The 22,694-nt window shown below is 42.3% G+C and overlaps 1 protein-coding gene across 6 annotated transcripts in view; it reads left to right on the top strand.

The window, feature by feature from the left end:
* gabra4 (gamma-aminobutyric acid type A receptor subunit alpha4) overlaps window positions 1–22,694 on the top strand; it is a 66,337-nt gene that overhangs the window by 28,802 nt on the left and 14,841 nt on the right. For all 6 annotated transcript variants that reach the window (XM_043691699.2, XM_043691681.2, XM_043691716.2 and 3 more), the window contains exon 9: window positions 14,831–15,090. In XM_043691699.2, the coding sequence (XP_043547634.2) occupies window positions 14,831–15,090 (260 nt within the window). The remainder of the gene's footprint in view (window positions 1–14,830; window positions 15,091–22,694) is intronic.

Raw genomic sequence — 22,694 nt, 5'->3', positions numbered from 1 at the left:
ATTGGGCAGGGAACATAACCTTCAGAACTCCTGGTCAAGGCTATGGAGTATAATATCGAGTGACCCCCCCCCCCCTCGCTGCCCCACCTCCAGTTGTACTGACTCTGACTATTACCACAATTCTGTCCACTTTCCCACTTGTAAGACCTCCTGTACCATGTTGCTGTGATTAGTTTGTTTATCTTCCCTGCAGTTGTTCCGATTGACACAAGGAGTGCGTACCTTGTACCTGTTGGACAAATTCAAAGGCTAAAGCTTCTCCATCGTTTCTGCTGGATCCTCTTCCCTACCTGAGTCACAGTCACACCTTCCCAACCATTGAACAACTCAAATTCTTTACCTCGCCTAAGTGGTGCAATTGTCTGCTGGAATAAAGTGTCTAAGTAACACTCCCCCCTCCCTGATGCTACACCTATGTCTGCAGCTTAGATGTCAGCTCAGTAATTTTGAGTTGAGGTTCCTTAGGTGCAGTTACTTATCAAAGGAAATATCAGTTGGGATCTTAACATTCCCTACAAGCATCTACATGCTGCAATTATGGAACACTGCCTTCCCTTCCATGTTTAGCTAACCTTATCCGTTTATTAGTTTAATCAGTTGATTAGTTTTCATCTGCTTCTAAGTTTTTACTTCAATCAATCAACTGGTTATCTAGTTTAAGATAATAATTTAGAGGGAAAAGTAACAGAAAATTAGAGCCTTAGAGATTTTAACAAAAATCATAAGATAAAAGAGAAAAGTGAAAGGAGGCACTCCTGTTCTCTTTCTTTGAATTTCCACCCACATGAAATTCCCAATTATTCAGTTCTGCAAACACTCTGAGCTTCCCAGTTTGTCAATGCAATTTGTGTTGATCTTTGTTCTGAGCTTCTAGATGGGTACAAATCATCATCTCTCATGACTGATCTCCTTGCATCTTCTTCTTTCAAGCACATCAGATAAGGAGGTGTCCATTGGAAAAGCCATTGTTGTCAGTAATAGAGTAGGGAATAAGGTAAGTTACAGCAAATGGCACAAGGCTAATGGGAGGCTGTGTTAAAACAGAGAGAGAACATAAAAGGAAAACCAGTTAAGAAAGTGTTTCTTCACAATGCTGAGTCCTTTTTCCAGGACCTTTTATACTGTTTCCATTATCTCACAAATCCAGATGTCAATTTCATTGTGACATACATGTGAACAGGCAATGTGAATGAACCAACATCATGATGATAGACAGACAATTAACCTGTCTATGACATGTGTGATTATCATATTGGTGTATATCAGAGTGGCACTAGAAACTTAAGCATGTGATGACCTTGACTGTCACAGACATCTGATATCCCATATGTTGAAATGGTAAAACTCTAACTGGCTCATTGTCACCTCAAAGCAGGTGAAGAAAAAAGGAAAGAGCATTACATTTACATTGCAGTTTTCAAGTCCTTGTGTCATCTTAATATGCTCCACAAGTGGTAAAGTGTAGCCATTGGTGTAGTACAGGGAAGAAACTGACCTTAGCCATTCAGAGGTCACTGCACCAAAGTTTGGTAGGATCGAGGAGTTTGCAGTTGTATTCAGTGATGCATCTGAGCCATTTTTGATTAATTTTGTCTTTAAGACTTTTTCCTTCCATGCCCAAATTCATTGAGGTGTCTCTAGGCTGCAGCTCAATGACTTGTAGTTCCTTCAGAACCTGAAATCTGTATTGAAAGAGCTTGTGATTCACATTCCCTCCTTTCTTATATTGTACTAAACTCCTGTTGATTCTTCATTTATGGTCAGCTTCCAGTTCTTAGCAAGCGACAACACAGTGAGTGGAACTGCAGCTTGGATTTTAACCTGAATGTGTAATCTGTGCTGTTGAGTGGGAATGCTATTGTGGGGTTGGGAAACTGGAAGGATGTGTTTCTTAGATGTACTGCAAAACATAACTACAGAACACCTTTAACTGGAGTTTGCACCCAAAAGCAGCCTGATTGACAGACTGGAAGCTTTTTGTGAGAGAAGCCTGATTTACAGGGCTGAAGGCTGTGAGGACAGGTAGTCCTAAAAATGAGCACAACCACATTAAGGGGTGGGGGAGTGTGTGGCACAGATTGCGAGATGGTGATTATGAATAATGGAGGGTTTTGATTATAGTCCTGTCAGCAGGACATAGAACATAGAACAGTACAGCGCAGTACAGGCACTTTGGCCCTTGATGTTGTGCCAAACATTTATCTTAATCTAAGATCAACCTAGCCTACACACCTCTTAATATACTGCTGTCCATGTGCTTGTCCAGTAGCCGCTTAAATGGCCCTGATGTCTCTGACTTTACAACTTACCTCTGGCAGTTCATTCCATGCACCCACCACTCTCTGTGTAAAGAACATACTTCTGACATCTCCCCTCAACCTTCCTCCAATCACCTTAAAATTATGACTCCTCATGATCTCTGCCCTGAGGAAAAGTCTCTACTCTATCTATGCCTCTCATTACCTTGTACACCTCTATCAAGTCACCTCTCTTCCTTCTTCTCTCCAGTGTGAAAAACCCTAACTCACTTAACCTCGCTTCATAAGACAAGCCCTCCAATTCAGGCAGCATCCTAGTAAATCTCCTCTGCATCCTTACTAAAGCAACTACCTGTACATCCTTCCCATAATGAGTCGACCAGAACTGGACACAATATTCCAAGTGTGGTCTAAACAGGATTTTATACAGCTGTGCAAAACCTCACCGCTCTTAAACTCAGTCCCCCTGCTAATGAAAGTCAAAGCACCGTGTGCCTTCTTAACAACCCTATCAATTTGGGTGGCAACTTTGAGGGATCATTGTACGTGGACCATAGGATCCCACTGTTCCTCCACACTGCCAAGAATCCTGTCTTTAAACCCTGTATTCAACATTCAAATTCAACCTTCCAAAATGAATCACTTCACATTTATCCAGGTTGAACTCCACCTACCACTTCTCAGCCCAGCTCCACATCCTGTCAATGTCTTGTTGTAGCATGTAACAGCCCTCAACACAATTGACACCACCACCAACCTTGTGTCATTGGCAAACTTACTACTTCACCTTCCACTTCTTCATCCAAGTCATTTATAAAAACTACAAAGAGCAGAGGCCCAAGAAAGATCCCTGCAGGACACCACTGGTCACCGAGCTCCAGGTCAAATACTTTTCATCTATTACCAGTTGCGATCTTCTTTCGACCAGCCAATTCCAGACAGCCAAATTTCCCTGTATCCTATATCTCCTAGCTTTCTGAATGAGCCTACCATAGGGAACCTTATCAAATGTCTTACTGAAATCCATATACACCACATCCACTGCTCGACCTTCGTCAATTTGTCTCATCACGTTCTCAAAGAACTCAATAAGGCTTGTGAGGCAGGACCTGCCCCTTACAAAGCCATGCTGACTATCTTTAATCAAACTATGTTTTTTCAAATTGTCATAAATCCTATTTCTCAGAATCCTTTCCAGTACCTTGCTTACCACAGACCTAAGACTGACTGGTCTGTAAATCCCATGGATTTCCCTGTCCCCTTTCTTGAACAGAGGAACCATATTCGCCTCTCCAATCATCCGGTACTACTCCTGTGGAGAGTGAGGATGGAAAGATCATCGCCAGAGGCACAGCAATCTCATTCCTCACTTCCCGTAGTAACCTTGGGTATACCTGGTCCAGCCCTGCGGCCTTATCTAACTTGTTGCTTCCCAGAATTTCTAGCACATCCACTTCCTTAAAATAAACCTGTTCAAGCCTATTAACCTGGTCCACAGTGTTCTCACTATCAACAAGATCCCTCTCTCTAGCGAATACTGAAGCATAAAAATCATTTAGGGCCTCCACTACCTCTTCAGACTCCAGGCACAAGTTCTCTCCACTATCCCTGATTGGCCCTACCCTCTCCCTGATCATTCTCTTATTCCTCCCGTAGGTAGAGAACGCCTTTGGGTTTTCTTTAATCCTTCCCACCAAGGCCTTTTTGTGCCCCCTCCGGGCTCTCCTCAGTCCATTTTTGAGTTCTTTCCTATCTGTCCTGTAATCCTCTAAAGCTGTGCCAGATACTTGCTTCCTCAACCTTAAGTAAGCTTCCTTCTTCCTTTTGATGAGAACCTCCTCTGCTCTTGTCATCCAAGGCTCCTTCAGCTTACCATTCCTTGCCTGTCTCAGTGGGACAAATTTCTCCAACACTCGCAACAAGTGAAGTCAGAGGGTGGTGGTTGAGGGTTGTTTTTCAGACTGGAGGCCTGTGACCAGTGGAGTGCCACAAGGATTGGTGCTGGATCCACTACTTTTCATCATTTATATAAATGATTTGGATGTTAGTATAAGAGGTATAGTTAGTAGGTTTGCAGATGACACCAAAATTGGAGGCGTAGTGGACAACTTAGAAGGCTACCAAAGATTACAATGAGATCTTGATCAGTTGGGCCAATGAGCTGAGGAGTGGCAGATGGAGTTTAATTTAGTTAAATGCGAAGTGCTGCATTTTAGGAAAGCAAGTCTTAGCAGGAATTATAGACTTAATGGTAAGGTCCTCGGGAGTGTTGCTGAACAAAGAGACCTTGGAGTGCAGATTCACAGTTCGTTATAAGTAGAGTTGCAGGTAGATCGGACAATGAAGTAGACGTTTGGTATGCTTTCCTTTACTGGTCAGAGTATTGAGTACAGGTATTGGGAGGTCATGTTGTGGCTGTACAGGACATTGGTTAGGCCACTTTTGGGATATTGCATGCAATTCTGGTCTCCTTTCTATCAGATGGATGTTGTGAAACTTGAAAGGGTTCAGAAAAGATTTACAAGGATGTTGCCAGGGTTGGAGGATTTGAGCTAAAGGGAGAGGCTGAACAGGCTGGGGCTTTTTTCCCTGGAGCATCAGTGGCTGAAGGGTGACCTTATAGAGGTTTATAAAAATCATGAGGGGCATGGATAGGATAAATAGACAAAGTATTTTCCCTGGGGTGGGGGAGTGCAGAACTAGAAGGCATAGGTTTAGGGTGAGAGGGGAAGGATATAAGAGAGACCTAAAGGGCAACTTTTTCATGCAAAGGGTGGTACGTGTATGGAATGAGCTGCCAGAGGAAGTGGTGGAGACTGGTACAATTGCAACATTTAAGAGGCATTTGGATGGGTATATGAATAGGAAGGGTTTGGAGGGATATGGGCCAGGTGCTGGCAGGTGGGACTAGATTGGGTTGGGATATCTGGTCGGCATGGATGAATTGGACTGAAGGGTCTGTTTCTGTGCTGTATATCTGTATGACTCTATAAGTGCTCCATAAACAGCCTCCACATTTCTGTTGTGTATTTCCCTTCAAACAATTGTTCCCAATTTATATACCACAGGTCCTGTCTATTAGTGGTATAATTTCCCCTCCCCTAATTAAATACTTTATAAAGCTATCTGTTCCTATCTCTCTCCATGGCTATGGTAAAGGTGAGGCAATTGTGGTCACTGACACAGAAATGCTTTCCCACTGAAAGATATGATACCTGGCCTGGCTCGCTGCCTAGCACCAAATCCAATATGGCTCCCCCCTAGTTGGCCTATCTACATATTGAGTCAGGAATCCTTCCTGGACAAACCTGACAAAATCGGCTTCAGGAGTAAATGAGGACTGCAGATGCTGGAGATCAAAGTTAAGAGTGTGGTGTTGGATAAGCACAGCAGTTCAGGCAGTATCCGAGGAGCAGGAGAATCAATGTTTTGAGTATAAGTCCTTCATCAGGCATGAGGCTTGTGGGCCAGGCGGCTGAGAGATAAATGGGAGGGGGTTGGGGCTGGGGGGAAGGTAGCTCCATCCAGACCATTAGCACTAAGGAGGTTCCAATCAATACTGGGGAAGTTGAAGTCACCCATAACAACAACTCTGTTACATCTGCACCTTTCCAAGAATTGCTGTCCAATCTGTTCTTCCATCTCTCTGCTGCTATTGCGGCATCTTTAGAAAACACCCAATAAAGTGAGTGGCTCCTTTCCTGTTACTGACTTCCACCCATACTGACTCAGTGGAGAAACCCTCCTCAACAACCTTCTTTTCTGCAGCCCTGACGCACTTTTACGCCCCTCCCTGTACTTTTGAAAAGATCTAAAGCCTGAAACCATCCAGCAACCATTCCTGCCCCTGTGAAAGCCATGTCTCCGATATGGCCACAACATCGTAGTTCCAAGTACTGATCCATGCTCAAAGTTCATTATGCTTGTTCCCAACTCTCCTTGCATTGAAAGAGACTTTAATCATCCATTTGCCCTATCAACTATGTATCTTTCCTGACAGACATTCTATTTCAGCCCACTCAACAACTACCCTCTCCTCTGATCTGTAGCTGAGGTTCCCATCCCCCTGCCAAACAAGTTTAAACCCTCCCAAAGTGCTTTTGCAAATCTACAGCCCAGGACAGTGGTACCCCTCCAGTTTAAGTGTAACCTGTCCTTCATGTATAAGTCCCACCTTCCCCAGAAGGTACTCCAATGATCTATGTATCAGAAGCCACCCCTCCTGCACCAGCCCCTTAGCCACGTGTTTAGCTGCACTCACTCCCTGTCACTTGCTCACTAGTACGTGGTACCTGAGATTATTACTCTGTTCATCCTGCTTTTTAGCTTTCAACTTAATGCCCTGAAATCACTTTTTAGATCCTCATTCACTTTCCTGGCTATGTCATTGGTGCCAATGTGCACCACGACCTCTGGCTGCTCACCGTCCCCCTTCAGAATCTTGTAGACTTGATCAGAGACATCCCGGACCCAGGCACCTGGGAGGCAACATATCTTCCAGAAGTCCCGTTTACAACCACAGAATCTCCTGTCCGTTCCTCTAAGTACTGTGTCTCGCTGCTATGGTTCTGTTCACCGAGCTGGAAGTTTTTGTTGCAAACGTTTCGTCCCCTGTCTAGGTAGGAGTACTGAGTCTCCTACCACTGGCACTTTTCTATTCTCTCCCTTTCCCTTCTGAGCCACTGGAGTGCAGGAAGTCTGTTGCAGATTGTCAGAGGGCATCATTGAACAGTGTAAGTGTATTGGTTTTATGACCCACTGGGTAGCATGCTGTAAATTGTGCCGTGATATTCCTGGCATTGTGGGAATGTTGTTTTACTAAAGTATGTACAGTACTGCAGTTTCCCTGACTTTCAGCTCAAGGTTGATAGGAGACACAGACCAGGTGCCTGTAGGGAACAAGAATTATTATTAATTACAAATAATTAGACTCTAGCCACAGGTAAATAGATACAAACCATTGGCCTATAACACTGCAAACTAAAACTCTAATCTCTTTATAAACTCTCCCTTTATTGAAGTTCATTTGTCTTTCTCTGGAAGTGTCTGCTGATTTGTAAAAAGAACAGAGCGACTGATTCACTTGGAAGTTGTCTCTGATTTATCAGTTCAGAGTCACAGCGCACAACAACTGCTGCAGAAAAAGTAACTGGTTTTCTTCAAGTTGAGGACCCTTATGGGGGTTAAATACAGGGCTCCTGGCTGTAGGCAGAACGTAGGGAGGAAAATAAATCAGGAGATAGAAAAGGCACATAAGAAAGGCACTATTACAATAATCATGGGCAAAGTCAATATGCAGGTGGACTGGGAAAATCAGATGGAAGTGGATCCCAAGAAATGTGTGCAATGTGTACAATGTTTTTTTTTGGAGCAGCTTGTGATAGAGCCAACTAGGGAACAGGCATTTCTGGATTTTGCGACGTATAATGCGGCAGACTTGATAAGGGAGCTGAAGGTGTAGGAACACCTAGGGAGCAGTGACCACAATGTGATAGAATTCACCCTACAGTGTGAGAGGGTGAGGCTGGAATCATATATATCTGTACTGCAATTGAGTAAAGGTAACAACAAAGACATGAGGGAGGAGCTGGCCAGAATTGATTGGAAGGGGAGCCCAAGCAGGGAAGATGGTGGAGTAGCGATGGCAAGAGTATCTGGAAGTAATTCAGGATGCACACTCAGATTCATCTCAAGGAAGAAGAAACATACTCAGGGGAACACGAGATGATCATGGCTGACAAGGAAAGTCAGGGACTGCATAAAAGCACAATAAAAAACAAACAGTGTGGTGAAGATTAGTGGGAAGCTAGAGAATTAGGAAGCCTTTCAATGCCAGCAGAAGATGACTAAAAAAGCAAGAAGGGGAGTGAAGATGAAATATGAGATTAAGATAGCTAATAATATAAGTGAAGATTACACAAGTTCTTTTAGACATACAAAAGGTAAGAGAGAGGCAAGAATGGATATTGGACCATTGGAAAATGAGACTGGAGATATAGCAATGGGGAACAAATAAATGGTGAAGGAACTGAGTAGGTATCAGTCTTCACAGTAGAAAACACCTGTAGCATACCAGAACTTTAAGGGAGTAGGGGGCAGATGTGAGTATAGTGGCCATCACTAAAGAGACAGTGCTGGGCAAGTTGAAATGTTTGAAAGTGGCTAAATCACCTGGATCTGTTTTACTACACTCCAGAATTCCGAAGGGGGATAGCTGAGGAGATTGTGGAGGCATTGGTGATGATCTTTCATTAACACTGGAGTCAGGGAGGGTCCAGAGGACTGGAAAATGGCTAATGTAACACCCATGTTTAAGAAGAGAGGCAGGTAGAAGACAGAACTATAGACTGGTTAGCCTGACTTCAATTGTTCATAAGATTTTAGAGTCCATTATTAAAGATGAGATTGTGGGGTACAGAAGTGCATAATCAAGTAGCACTGAGTGAGCATGACTTCGTCAAGGGGAGGTCATGCCCTGATACATTTGTTAGAATTCTTTGAGGAGGTAATGATTGAGTTAGACAGTGGAGAGTCAGTGGACGTGATCTCTTTGGTTCCCAGAGAGGTGCCATGTAGGAAGCTGCTAAGTAAGATAAGGTTCCATGGTGTTAGGGGCAAGGCAAGGGATAAAGATTTGCTGACTGTCAGAAGGCAGAGAGTGCGGATAAAGATATCTTATGCAGGATAGTATCCAGTGACTAGTGGAGTTCTGCAGGAGTCATTGTGGGGTTACAGCTACGCACATTATATATTAATGATCTGGACAAAGAGATACATGGAGTGACAAGTAATGTTGAGGATTTGAGGAGACTACAAAAGGACTGAACAGGCTAGGAGAGTGAACAAAGAAGTGGCAGATAGAATACAATATGGGAAAGTGTAAGGTTTTACTCTTGGTAGGAAGATTAGAGATATAAACTACTTTTCAAATGGGGAAAGGCTTTGGAAATCTGAAGCACAAAGAGACTTAGGAATCCAAATTTACTATTCTCAAGGTTAAATTGTTGGTTCAGTTGGCTGTTGGGAAGGCCAGTGCAATGTTAGCATTCATTTCAAGAGGACTAGAAAACAAGAGCAGAAATGTACAGCTGAGGTTGTGTAAAGCTCTGGTCAGACTTCATTATGGAATATTGTCAGCAGTTTTGGCCCATATCTAAGGAAGGATTTGCTGGCTTTGAAGAAGGTCCAGAGGAGGTTCACAAGAGTGATCCTCATGATGAAGGGCTATGAAGAGTGGCTGAGGACTCTGTGTCTGTACTCAGTGGAGTTTAGAAGGATGGGGTTGGGGGGGTGGGGGGAATTATAAAATATTGAGAAATTTGGATAGAGTGGACATCGGGACAATGCTTGTACTAGTGAGCGAGATTCAGATCCAAGGGCATAGCCTTAGAGTGAATGGAGAACTGTTTAGAACCAAGTGAGGAGAGATTTCATCAGCCAGAGTGTGGCTAATCAGTGAAACTCATTGGCACAGAGGGCAGTGGAGGCCAAGTCATTGAGTGTCTTTAAGACAGAGATAGATGAGTTTGTGATTGGTAAAGAGTTCAAGGGTTACAGGGAGAAGACTGGAGAATTGGGTTGAGAAACATTTCATCTGTGATTGAATAGTGGATCAAATACTGTAGGCCGAATGGCCTACTTCTACTCCTACTTCTTTCTATTCTTATGACTGAGCTTTTTTTTGCCCCTGTGGAGATTTAGCAGCTTTGGCTAGGGAGAATGGCGGCTCACCCCTCTGTGTCTTTCTTTCTCTCCTCGTGTCTGTGTCTCTGTAAATTGTTCCCAGTTCCAATCTGCTCAGTTAGCTGTGAACCAATCAGCTTCACTTATAAACAATTCCTTGGCTCTTAGTCGACTGCACATTGCAGGAATCTATAATCACAAAATGCAGAGTGCACAATAAGTGTCCAGTTCCTTTCTGTAGTAACTATGTGGCCATTCTGGTGAATCCCTGTTTTTTAGGAACAGTTCTTTCTCATTGTAGTCCATAGTTTTAAAGACTGTGCTTATGTTGTTGGTGGTTGGCAGATGCAGTTGGTCCCCAGTGACTTTCCTGGTGACTGGCAGTGGGCATCAGATCTATTGCAGTGATGGGGGATGGGGCTAAAGGAAATATTGCTGCTCTTTCTGGTCCACAAGCATTCCTGGAAAGGCATTAACCTTATGGATTCAAACTCGCTCACCTCCATTAAACTGCTAGGTTTCCTAAGGCTTGCGATACCTCAATACCTGGAATAAAAAACTAACAATAATTACACGTTAAAAGGAGGCACATCTCTCACTGTCGGGTTTCAATGACTAACCTGCTTCCAATAAACTGCTTGGTTGCTCCGATCTTTTTCTACCTCATTAAAACCGAATATTAAAGGCTTCAGAAATGGGATCCTCATTTCAGATTCTATTTTCATTTTAAACTCTGCCATAACCACAGGATTTTTGGAATTAATATTCAACACTGTTGACTGGATAGATGGGAATAGTCTTGTGTCAATTAATATGACTTCAAGATTTCTGAAGTTGATTTAAAATCAGCTATTTAAATAAAGTTCATGCAAAACCTCTGCTATTTAGTCCCTGACTACCTAAGGCTATTTACATTAAAATTTGAATAAATACCAAACCCTCAAAATCATAGTATTGCAAATCATTGCTTTGTGAATTAGCAGACATTTATTTTTTGTCATAAGATGCTTAATTTCTCCACAAAATAATTTTGAATGGAATAAATTTGATCTGAAGTTTGGAACTGGATACTTAAATGTGCCATTAAAACTATCAATTAATACGGGATTAGAAAATTAGACTCAGTAATCGGTTTGAAACATTACTTATGAATAAGCCATTTTGCTAGAAAATAATGTGAGAAGTGAAACCTAGAGACATTATTCAAGCCTTTTACTTTTATATTTTTTCTTTATTTGTTTTTATTTGTATTCTTCAAGTCCCTGTTCATTCAGGGACATGGAATGTATTTGAAATTTAGGCTTAGATTGATCTTATTCAAAGAATATATTTTGTAGTTATAGGCACTCCACTATAAAATACTATTTGTTTATTATTCAATTGGTTAAAATTATTGATGTAAATGTTATCTATGATAAAGAATATTTGAGGGTTAGGTTTAGGACGAGGAGTATTATCATTTGCCACTTTGCTGTGCATCTTGTTTGTCACTGAGAGATATAGAGATGAATCTAGTTTTAAATCCAAACAGTTTATTTACATTTCTTAAAATATCTCAGAATTTGCAGGAGCTTCAACATACACATGTTTAGAGTTCAGAGCCCAGACCCTTTCTGGAGTTCAATGTCTGGAGTCAGTGTCTTAACTCCCTCACTTCATCCACAGGCTTAAGTAATCAAGCAGGTTTACAAGGATCAGTGAACAATATTAACTAAGCAAACCCAGAGCATTTATACCATTGAGTACAATGTCATGTCTTTTCAATGATAGACCTTATTTTCAATTAAATCATTCTAAACAAAAACCATGCTGTCAAGTTATCTCTTAAAGTTTAAAATGTCTGTTTTCTCTAAGAACATAAATAGTTTTTGGGACATAAAAGTCTTTTTGATTTACATTTGCTAAGAAGCTGTAGTTGTGTTTCTGTGTCATCAACCTGATGAAGTGGATGATCAGTATCACTCATTAGCAAATGAACTATATCCTCTTCACATCCTCTTAAAGTATTATGGCCTACTTGCTATCAAGAGTCTTTAATCTAAACTGAGATAAACATTGGTAAAGGGCCAGACATAGATGGTGCACATTGTGCATGTGATTTGGTCAGTTTACCTGAGTCTAATCTCTAGCCTCAATTCGTAATTCCCTTCTGCCTGTTCATTTATGTCTTTGCTTTATATTGTCACTTTGTGATTTCATTTGTTTTTCATGTACTCTGACATTCTCATTAACTGGCATTGATGGCTTAAGAATAATCAGTAGCATGTGAACATTGTGATTTACTATTTGATTTGCAACTTCCTTTTGTTCATCTAGGCTCCTCTTCTGAGTAAATCCTTGTTACATTCTGAACAAGGCTTTACTCTACGTGTATGGTCTAATATGCACAGGATGTGCACTTGTAATTTTCCATTAATAACAGATTTCTGGCCACAAGATTGTCAAATCTTCTCATTTTCTTCAGTGTTTGTATTTTTATGTCCATAAAAAGCATAAACTCATTGGGACTTGCAAGTTGTTAAAGAATTATCAAAGCTTCCAAAGTACAGTTAAAGTTGTTAATAATGTCAAAGAGGAGAAAGTAAGGTCTGCAGATGCTGGAGATCAGAGCTGAAAATGTGTTGCTGGAAAAGCGCAGCAGGTCAGGCAGCATCCAGAGAACAGGCTTTCCTGAAGAAGGGCTTATGCCCGAAACGTTGATTCTCCTGTTCCTTGGATGCTGCCTGATCTGCTGCGCTTTTCCAGCAACACATTTTCAGCAATAATGTCAAAGAGCTGAGTAGTAATAATTGTAGAAATTTTGTTTTGAAAAAGCTAGTTATTTCAGTGTACCCATTGGCATAAACCAATACAGGATTTCTGCTGCAAGACTGATTTCCCAGCCGATCATTTCCACAATGGGGTTCATGTCAAATGAGTACATTGATGAACAGTACCAAGCAGTTTTACACTGGTAATATTTTCATAAGACAGTAACCACTTACATGACATGTTTGCTTTAATATTGCACTAATCTGCTCAATGAAATGCTTGTTTTCATAATAGTTTAGGTGAAATAATTTCAATAGATTTTTTTTAATCGGTGCAAATGTTTTTAAATATTGATTCCATCAATAGATACAATAACTTGATCTTAAGTCAGAATAGACACTAAGGCTTGCCCATAGTGGAAACTAGATGAGTTAGCGTGGAGAGGAAAGGGCAAATGTTTGTGGGTGAGTTAGTGATAATCATGTGTTACCAGAAGTTTGCATAATGGTCAGAGTGATGGCATTGGGGCTTTGAGTGTCTTAGGAGCTTTATAGGGCTAAATTTGTGTGAATTCTAGTATGGGGGGAATAGAGACTCTGCTGGATGATGGTGATGGCCAATAGAGCATTGGAATTAATGATGATATGAAGTCATTGGTTGTTGGCATAAGGGCATGTGATGACAGAGGGGCTTTGCAGGACTAATTCTGTGGGTACTGTGGAAGTTGTTCACATAGGCACATTTGGGATGGGTAGAGGAGTTTAGAATTGAATGGCGAGTTTGAAGAACTGTTGAGTATGTGTATACGAACATAGGATGGCATGGAGGGCATGGGTTGACATGACTTGACATGGATGGTGCATAGAGCATATGGCATAAGGGAATAATGGGGTAGGGTCTGGAGGGCTTTGATAACTACTACATCTGGCTGAGAAGAAATGAGCAACAGCAAGAATGCCAACCCCATTATTACAATAGTGTTTGTTAGTTGCAAAAAAGCATCCCACAGTTGATTATGCTGTGCATGCTGAGATAATCTGGCAGCAGTGTAGTCTGGATGCAGCAGGATGATTTACCTCTGCTCCTGTCAGCTCCCAGATAACTCTGTACAGTGATTTTAAAGTGGTCAGCCAGCTGGACCTCAGAGAATATGAGTTGCCTGATAGGGGCTGCTAGCCTTGTCCAATCAGCGAGCCCTGGCTAGCATTAAAAGCTGAATGTCAGGGGTTTTGGGCCCCCTGAATGGTGATGGCCACTCAGTGAGAGGCAGTGTGATTGTCATAGGCTATACATTTGTAAATAAGAAGTGATTGGTGATGGGGTGCAGAGATATTTCACTCTGGTGTTACTTCATCAGGCCTCTTCCATTTCACCACTTGGCACAAACGGATGGAGTATGCAATGAAGAGTGTAGTACTCTGAGCTGAACTGAAAACTGAGATGAAGTTTTAGAAAGTAAAACAACCTTCTGACACAGAAGCAGGTGAAGATCTGCTATCAACTGCTGTCAATACACTAGCCAAATCTATTGCGCTGCACAAGGTTCTCTATTTCACCTTTGGAGGATGGTGGCTTCGGATGGCTCGACTGCTCTTTTTAATCACTTGCTGAAGCTGGTGGTTGTTCATAAGTTTGCAATTGACCCCACAAGCTAGGCTTAAGAGAGGATGGACAGGAGCTTCAATCTGCTATGCCTAAACTAATATGATAGTGACCAGAGCTGGGAGGGTGGATGGCATTTCTGTTGACAAATGCACACAGAGTCTGCAAGCTCTCGAATATTTTGATATCTGGTTTACACTTGTTTGAATGGTGAACCCTCCAATAGTCTGTGCCATTGTAAACATTGTCATTATACTGAATGTCCGAACATGTTTAAGCTCCAGGTTATTTTCTATGCCATCATTTTGGCTTGAATATCCTGACAAAAGTTTAAAGTTCACAATTGGAATATTCTTCATCAAGATCTCTTTTCCTAAACTGTACAAATTAAAAAAAAGATAGCTGAAACAGAAGAATGGTTTATTTGTATGGACATATTGCTAAAATGTACTTGTGTAATGTTTCTGTTTTTTGAGCTTGAAGTGCCTGCTTATATTCCTGTTTTTGAATAAAATAATGTATTTTCTCCATTGAAGGTATAACAACAGTTCTAACTATGACAACACTGAGCATCAGTGCTAGACACTCTCTGCCAAAGGTCTCCTATGCTACAGCCATGGACTGGTTCATTGCAGTTTGCTTTGCATTTGTGTTCTCTGCTCTGATCGAATTTGCTGCTGTTAACTACTTCACAAATATACAAGCCGAAAAAGCCAAAAAAAGGGCTGCCAAGCCGCCTGCTACATCTCCACTGACTCCAATAAAAACAGTGTCTGCCTCAGAGGTTGTGATTCAGGTAACCTTGATATCAATTGTTAAGAGAATGATACAGAATAGTGCAAGTCTTAATTTTAAAAGATGGATAATTTCTAAAGCAATGGTTGTGCTGTTACTTGTACGTGTTGTGGCTGTTGAATTTTGTGATATTTGCCTACTTAATGAGTTTACAAGTGTGTCACGAAAAGCTATGGCCAGATTTTCTCAACCTGATGTGAAGTTATCTTGCATCAATAGGGAAAAAAAAGGATCGTACCCTGATCCAGAATTCACACCTCCATTCCAGTGCCAGCAATGTTCATCAGTGTCTTAATCAGGGCCTCCGTTTCTGGAAAACTTCAGAATTTGTTTAACAATTTAGTGACAAAAATCCTAGCAGGAAAGGAAAGGCCAGGATGAGTTAATGAAGTAAAATTACTGGGACTCCCATTAAGCCACAGTCTTGCTGGGCAGGTTTAAAAATCCGCAATCGGAGAGCATTATTTAAAGGTTTATGGAAAAGACGAGCTGGTGGTTTAGACTGTGAAAGGCAAGAAAACATCCATTTTACATTGGGAAAAATGGCTGAAACTCCAACTTGGCTGCAGAAGGTTGGAAAACCCTAGAATAGGTTACCTCCATTCTGACCATTAAAGACGATGAGAAAACCCAGTAAGCAGTACAGAGATACAATATTACAAAGGAACAAATTTAAATATGCTTGCAAGTAGACAACTACTACAGAAGTGCAATTAATATAATTTAAGGTTTATTGAAAACATTGATGCAGAGTTGCAGTGATACACTCTTTGCACACTGCACTAATTGTTGCAGCAGTCCATGTCCATATGCAGTAAGACCTACACAATATCCAGGTCTAGACTGACAAGTCGAGAATGTGGCAGTGGAAAAGTACAGCAGGTCAGGCAGCATCCAAGGAGCAGGAGAGTCAATGTTTCAGGCATAAGCCCTTTATCCTGTTACCTGACCTGCTGTGCTTTTCCAGCACCACACTTTTCATGTCTGACTCTCCAGCATCTGTAGTCCTCACTTTCTCCTAGACTGACAAGTGGCAAGTAACATTTGTAGAACATAAATGCCAGGCAGTGACCATCTCCAACAAGAGCGAATCTAGCCATCCTCCCTTGACATTCAGTGATGTTACCATTACTGAATCCCTCACTAGCAACAATCTGGGGTAAGGGTGGCATTACCTTTTACTGGAAACTGAACTGGCCAATCTAAATGGTTATAGTGCCCAAAATAGCAGGTCAGAAGCTAGCAATCGTACAGTGAGTAACTCATCTCTTGACTGCTCAAAGCATGTCCCCATGTTCAAGTCAGGAGTGTGGTGAAATTCTCCTGATTTGCTTTTGTAACTGACAACATGCAAAATGCACCATCCAGACTAAAACAGCCATTTTGATTGGCAGCATATCCACAAGCATTCACTCCTTCCACCATTTATGCTAAGTGGCAGCAGTGTGTACCATCTACAAAATTCGATGTAGAAATTCACAAGACTCCTTTTAATATTATCTTCCAAATCAGTGCTCACTACCATCTTGAAGGATATGGCAATATATACATTGGAATACAATCACTGCAAATCCCAAGACACTCACCATTGTGATTTGGAAGTATATTGCCATTCCTTCAGTGTCACTGTGTTAAAGTCCTGGAATTCTCTCTCTAATTGTAGGCTTTCCTACAGAAAATGGACTTCAGCCAGTGGTTCAGGAAGGCAGCTCACCACCACCTTCTCAAGGATAACTATGGATAGGCATAATCTCTGGCCCAGCTAACAATAATGACATCCCATGAAATAATTATAACAATGTACAACTATAAGAATTTTTAAAAAGACTAACCAATAAAAGGATAAATGCACATAACCTAACAAATTCAACTATTATTTAATTTAAAACTGCATTGGTGGATATGAATTTAAGGAACTGCAGATTGCAAGTCATAGTACAATGATATAGAATGTTAAAGATTAGTGGTAATAACATTAATCAGCACATTTAGAAGCAATGGATGAAGATATAATAGTATCCAGCGGATTCAAATTCAGCAATGTACAGAACACTAGAGAGTCTTAGAGTTGTACAGCACAGAAACAGACCCTTCCATCACACTCAACCATGCTGACCAGACGTCTGAAATAAATCCAGTCCCATTTGCTAGCATTTAGCCCATTTCCTTCTAAATCCTTCCTATTCATGTACCAGTCCAGATGTCTTTTAAATGTTGTAATTATGCCACCCTCCACCACTTCCTTTGGCAGCTTATTCCATACACACACCACCCTCTGCGTGAAACTACTGTCCGTTAGGTCCCTTTTAAATCTTTCACCTCTCACCTTAAACCTATGCCCTCTCATTCTGGACTCCACACCCCAGGAAAAGTCCTTATCTATTCAGCTTATCCATTCCCCTCAGGATTTTATAAGCCTGTATGAAGTCACCCCTCAGCCTTCAAAACTCCAGGGAAATTAGCCCCAGCCTATTTAGCTCATCTTATAGCTTAAACCCTCCAAATGTGCAACATGACTTCCCAACTCCTATACTCAGTGCATTGGCCAATAAAGGCAAGCATACCAAATGCCTTCTTCACTACCATGTTTACCTGTGAGTCCAATTTCAAGGCACAATGAACCTGTACCCTAAGGTCTCTTAGCATCATTCCCCAGGTCAAGAGAGGCAAGCATCCCTAGTTTAATCCCAACTGCAAATGCAGTTGTCCAGTTTGTTCTTCCATTGCTTTTCTTGTTGTTCAATGAAGTTGAATGTGAAAAACTGATGAAAGCCTTGATTGAACTTCATTGAGGCAAGAGTTCTTAAGATACAGCACTGCCTCAAAATTAATCCTTAAGTGCAAAAGTGGCACATCGTTACTGATTTGCAGAAAATGATCAGACTACGCATGCAAAGAGCTTAATACAATACTACAATCTCCTCTAGAAAAGATAACTGAGCCATTTAAAGTGAAATTGGTGATGCAAATGATCAAAGATACACCGAACCTGTTTATGTCAATGGAGGCTTTTCTTCTTTCATTCATGAGATGTGGATGTTGCTGGCTGGGCCAATACTTATTGCTCATCTCTAAATGCCCTAGGACTGACTGGCTTCATAGACCATTTCTGAGGGCAGTTAGTGTGGATTTGGGTCCTAAAATGTTCACATCATGTAAAGGTGACAGATTTCCTTTCCTAACTGCATATTGACAACAATCATTATTGTGATTGTTGTGGTTCTGTTTGCCGAGCTGGGAATTTGTGTTGCAGACGTTTCGTCCCCTGTCTAGGTGACATCCTCAGTGCTTGGGAGCCTCCTGTGAAGCGCTTCTGTGAGCTTTCCTCCAGCATTTGTAGTGGTTTGAATCTGCCACTTCCGGTTGTCAGTTCCAGCTGACGGCTGCAGTGGTCGGTATATTGGGTCTGTGGATCTGCCATCCTCATCTGATCTGGCCTTCATGTGACTCCAGATCCATAGCAACATGGTTAACTGTCAATTGCCCAGCAAGCCATTCAGTTATACCAATTGCTGCAAAGTCTCAAAGAAATGAAACCTGACAGATTACCCGGCATTGACCTAGGCAGCCCTGTTGACCTTCAAAGTCCTCTTCACTAACATCTGGGGGCTAGTGCCAAAATTGGGAGAGCTGTCTCACAGACTGGTCAAGCAACAGCCTGACATAGTCATCCTTATGGAATCATATTTTCCAGACAACATTCCAGATGCCACCATTGCCATCCCTGGATATGTCCTGTCCCACCAGGAGGACAGACCCAGCAGAGATGGCAGCACAGTGGTATACAGTTGGGAGGAAATTGCTCTGGGAGTCTTCAACATTGTCTCCGCACCCCATGAAGTCTCATGGCTTCAGGTTAAATATGGGCGTGGAAACGTCCCACTGATTACCATGGACTGTCCTCCCTTGGCTGATGAACCAGTATTTCTCCATGTTGGACAACACTTGGAAGAAGCAGTGGGGATGGCAAGGGCACAAAATGTACTCTGGATGTAGGAATTCAATGTCCACCACCAAGAGTGGCTCAGCAGCAGTAATACTGATCAAGCTGATCAGCTCTAAAATGATATAGCTGCTAGACTGGGTGTACAGCAGGAGGTGAGAGAACTAACAAGAGGGAAAAGCATACTTGATCCCATCCTCACCAATCTGCTGGCTACAGATGCATCTATCCATGACAGTATCGGTAAGAGCAACCACCGCACTGTCCTTGTGGAGACAAAGTCCCGCCTTCACATCGAGAAGAACCTCCATCGTGTTGTGTGGCACTGTCACTGAGCTATCCAGCACAGATTTCAAACAGATCTAGCAACTCAAAGCTGGGCATCCATGAGGCATGGTGTGCATTAACATCCAGCAAAATCTGTGTCCCACACTCAACCATTAACAACAAGCCATGGGATCAACCCTGGTTCAATGGAGAGTACAGGAGGGCATTCCTGGAAATGAGGTGTCACCTTGGTAAAGCCACCAAATAACTCTACTTGCATGTCAAACAGCATAAGCAGCAAGTGATAGACAGAACTAAGTGATCCCACAACCAATAATTAGATCTAAGCTCTGCAGTCCTGCCACATCCAGTTGTGAATGGTGGACAACTGAAGGAAAAGACTCCACAATAATCCCCATCCTCAATGATGGAAGAGTCAAGCAAATAAGGCTGAATATTCACAGAGAGAGACGGTAGAGAGATTCAGCATGGAACACCTTCTGCCATGTAGCTGTGTTTTTGACCAGCTGCCTCAAAATGGATTGACTGCTTTCTCTGAACAACCAGACTGCTAAAACCTAAACCAAACCAACCCAAACCAGAGAAAAGCTTAGCTGGGAGAACTAGCCACTCCCCTTTCATTGCACAAGTGTTTTTCATTTTAAAAACTTGAAAGCCTTTTCCTAAGGCAGTATCTGTTAGCTGTAACCAAATTGACCCTAAAACCTATCCAAACCTTGGCAACTCCTGCCTCATACAACACTGTTGAAAAAAACAAACGACAACATAACTTTGTTAAAGGAGCAGCATCATCACATGCTGAAGACATGTGCTCCAGAACTTGCTGCTCCCCTAGCCAATCCATTCCAATAAAGTTACAACACTTAGGGTGTAGGTTTGCTCACTGAGCTGTAGGTTTGATATCCAGACGTTTCATTACCTGGCTAGGTAACATCATCAGTGGCGACCTCCAAGTGAAGCAAAGCTGTTGTCTCCTGCTTTCTATTTATATCTTTCTCCTGGATGGGGTTCCTGGGGTTTGTGATGATGGCATTTCCTGTTCGTTTTCTGAGGGGTTGATAGATGGTATCTAGATCTATGTGTTTGTTTATGACGTTGTAGTTGGAGTGCCAGGCCTCTAGGAATTCTCTGGCATGTCTTTGCTTAGCCTGTCCCAGGATAGATGTGTTGTCCCAGTCGAAATGGTGGTTTTTTCATCCGTGTGTAGGGCTACGAGGGAGAGAGGATCGTGTCTTTTTGTGGCATCCTGGTGGCTAACTTTCTTCCTGTTTGTCCTATGTCGTGTTTGGGCAGTCCTTGCATGGAATTTTGTAGATGACGTTGGTTTTGTCCATGGGATGTACTGGGTCTTTTAAGTTTGTTAGTTTTTGTTTGAGAGTGTTGGTGGGTTTGTGTGCTACTAGGATTCCAAGGGGTCTTAGTAGTCTGGCTGTCATTTCTGAAACTTCTTTGATGTATGGTAAGGTGGTTAGAGTTTCTAGCTGTGTTTGGTCTGCTTGTTGTGGTTTGTTCTTGAGGAATCTGCGCACTGTATTTTTTGAGTATCTGTTCTTATTGAATACTAACAAACTTTAAAGATCCAGTACATCCCATGGACAAAACCAACGTCATCTACAAAATTCCATGCAAGGACTGCCACAAACACTACGTAGGACAAACAGGAAGAAAGTTAGCCACCAGGATACACGAACACCAACCTGCCACAAAAAGACACGATCCTCTCTCCCTCGTAGCCCTACACATGGATGAAAAAAGCCACCATTTCGACTGGGACAACACATCCATCCTGGGACAGACTAAGCAAAGGCATGCCAGAGAGGTCCTAGAGGCCTGGCACTCCAACCACAACGCCATAAACAAACAATGGATTTCATCTATCAACCCCTCAGTCTACTCATGATCATCAATAAAGTAATGGAAGGTGTAATCAACAGTGCTATCAAACAGTACCTGCTCAGTGACGCCCAGTTTGAGGTCAGCCAGGGCCACTCAGCTCCTGACCTCATTACAGCTTTGGTTCAAACATGGACAAAAAAGCTAAATTCCAGAGGTGAGGTGAGAGTGACAGACCTTAACATCAAGGCCACATTCAACCGAGTGTGGCATCAAGGAATCAATTGGTATCAGGGGGCAAACTCTCTACTAGTTGGAGTCATACCTGACACATTGGAAGATGGTCGTGGTTTTTAGAGGTCAGCCATCTCAGCTCCAGGACATCTCTGCAGGAGTTCCTCAGGGTAGTGTACTCGGTCCAACAACCTTCAGCTGTTTCAGCCATGACCTTCCTCCATCATAAGATCAGAAGTGGAGATGCTTGCCAATGATTGTAGAATGTTCAGCACCAATTAGAACTCCTCAGATACTGAAGCAGTCCATATCCAAATGCAACAAGATCTGGACAATATCCAGGCTTGGACTGACAAGTGGCAAGTAACGTTTGCGCCATACAAATGCCAGGCTATGACCGTCATGAATGAGAGACAATCTAACCACTATCCCTTGGCATTCTATGGTGTTACCATTACTGAATCTCCCACGATCAACATCCTGGGGGTCATCATTGACCAGAACCTCAATGGACTCACCACATAAACACAGTGGCTACAAAAGCAGGTCAGAGGCTGGGAATACTGTGGTGAGTACCTCACCACCTGACTCCTCAAAGCGTGTCCATCATCTACAAGACATAAGTCAGGAGTATGATGGAATACTCCCCACTTGCCCAGGGGATTGCAGCCGCAACAACATTGAGGAAGCTTGACATCATCCAGGACAAAGCAGCCTTGATTGGCACTACATCCACAAGCATCCATTCCCTCCACCTATAATGCTCAGTAGCAACAGTGTGCATTATCCACAAGATACACTGCAGAAATTCACCAAAGATCCTCAGACAGTCCCTTCCAAACCTACAACCACTTCCATCCTGAAGGATAAGGGCAGCAAATATATGGGAACACCACCATGTTCAAGTTACCATCCAAGTCACTCACCGTTGTGACTTGGAAATATGTCGCCGTTCTTTCACTGTCGCTGGGTCAAAATCCTGGAATTCCCTTCCTGAGAACGTTGTGGGTCAACCCACAGCAAGTGAACTGTCGCAGTTCAAGAAGGCAGCTCACCACCACTTTTTTCAGGGCAACTTGGGATGGTTGCTAAATGCTGGCCAGCCAGTAATGCCCACATCCCACAAATGAGAAAAAAGAGGTTCGACCGCAGTTTGTTACCATTGACTGGTTGAAGGATGGCCAGACCAAGAGTCCATTGACCTGGCTGAGAACGTAATGATCACCAGCAACATTACACCATCTGAGGTGACTTGCTAAAGTATGGCAGGGGACAAGTTATTTCAATGTCTTTTCTGGAAGATGCAT

This window comes from Chiloscyllium plagiosum, unplaced genomic scaffold, assembly GCF_037043375.1.
Source record: "Chiloscyllium plagiosum isolate Xiang-an unplaced genomic scaffold, Cpla_swu_hap1 HiC_scaffold_1, whole genome shotgun sequence".
In the NCBI taxonomy this organism is placed as follows: domain Eukaryota; kingdom Metazoa; phylum Chordata; class Chondrichthyes; order Orectolobiformes; family Hemiscylliidae; genus Chiloscyllium; species Chiloscyllium plagiosum.
Note: the sequence above shows the minus strand (reverse complement) of the source record. Positions and strands in the feature narration are given on the sequence as shown.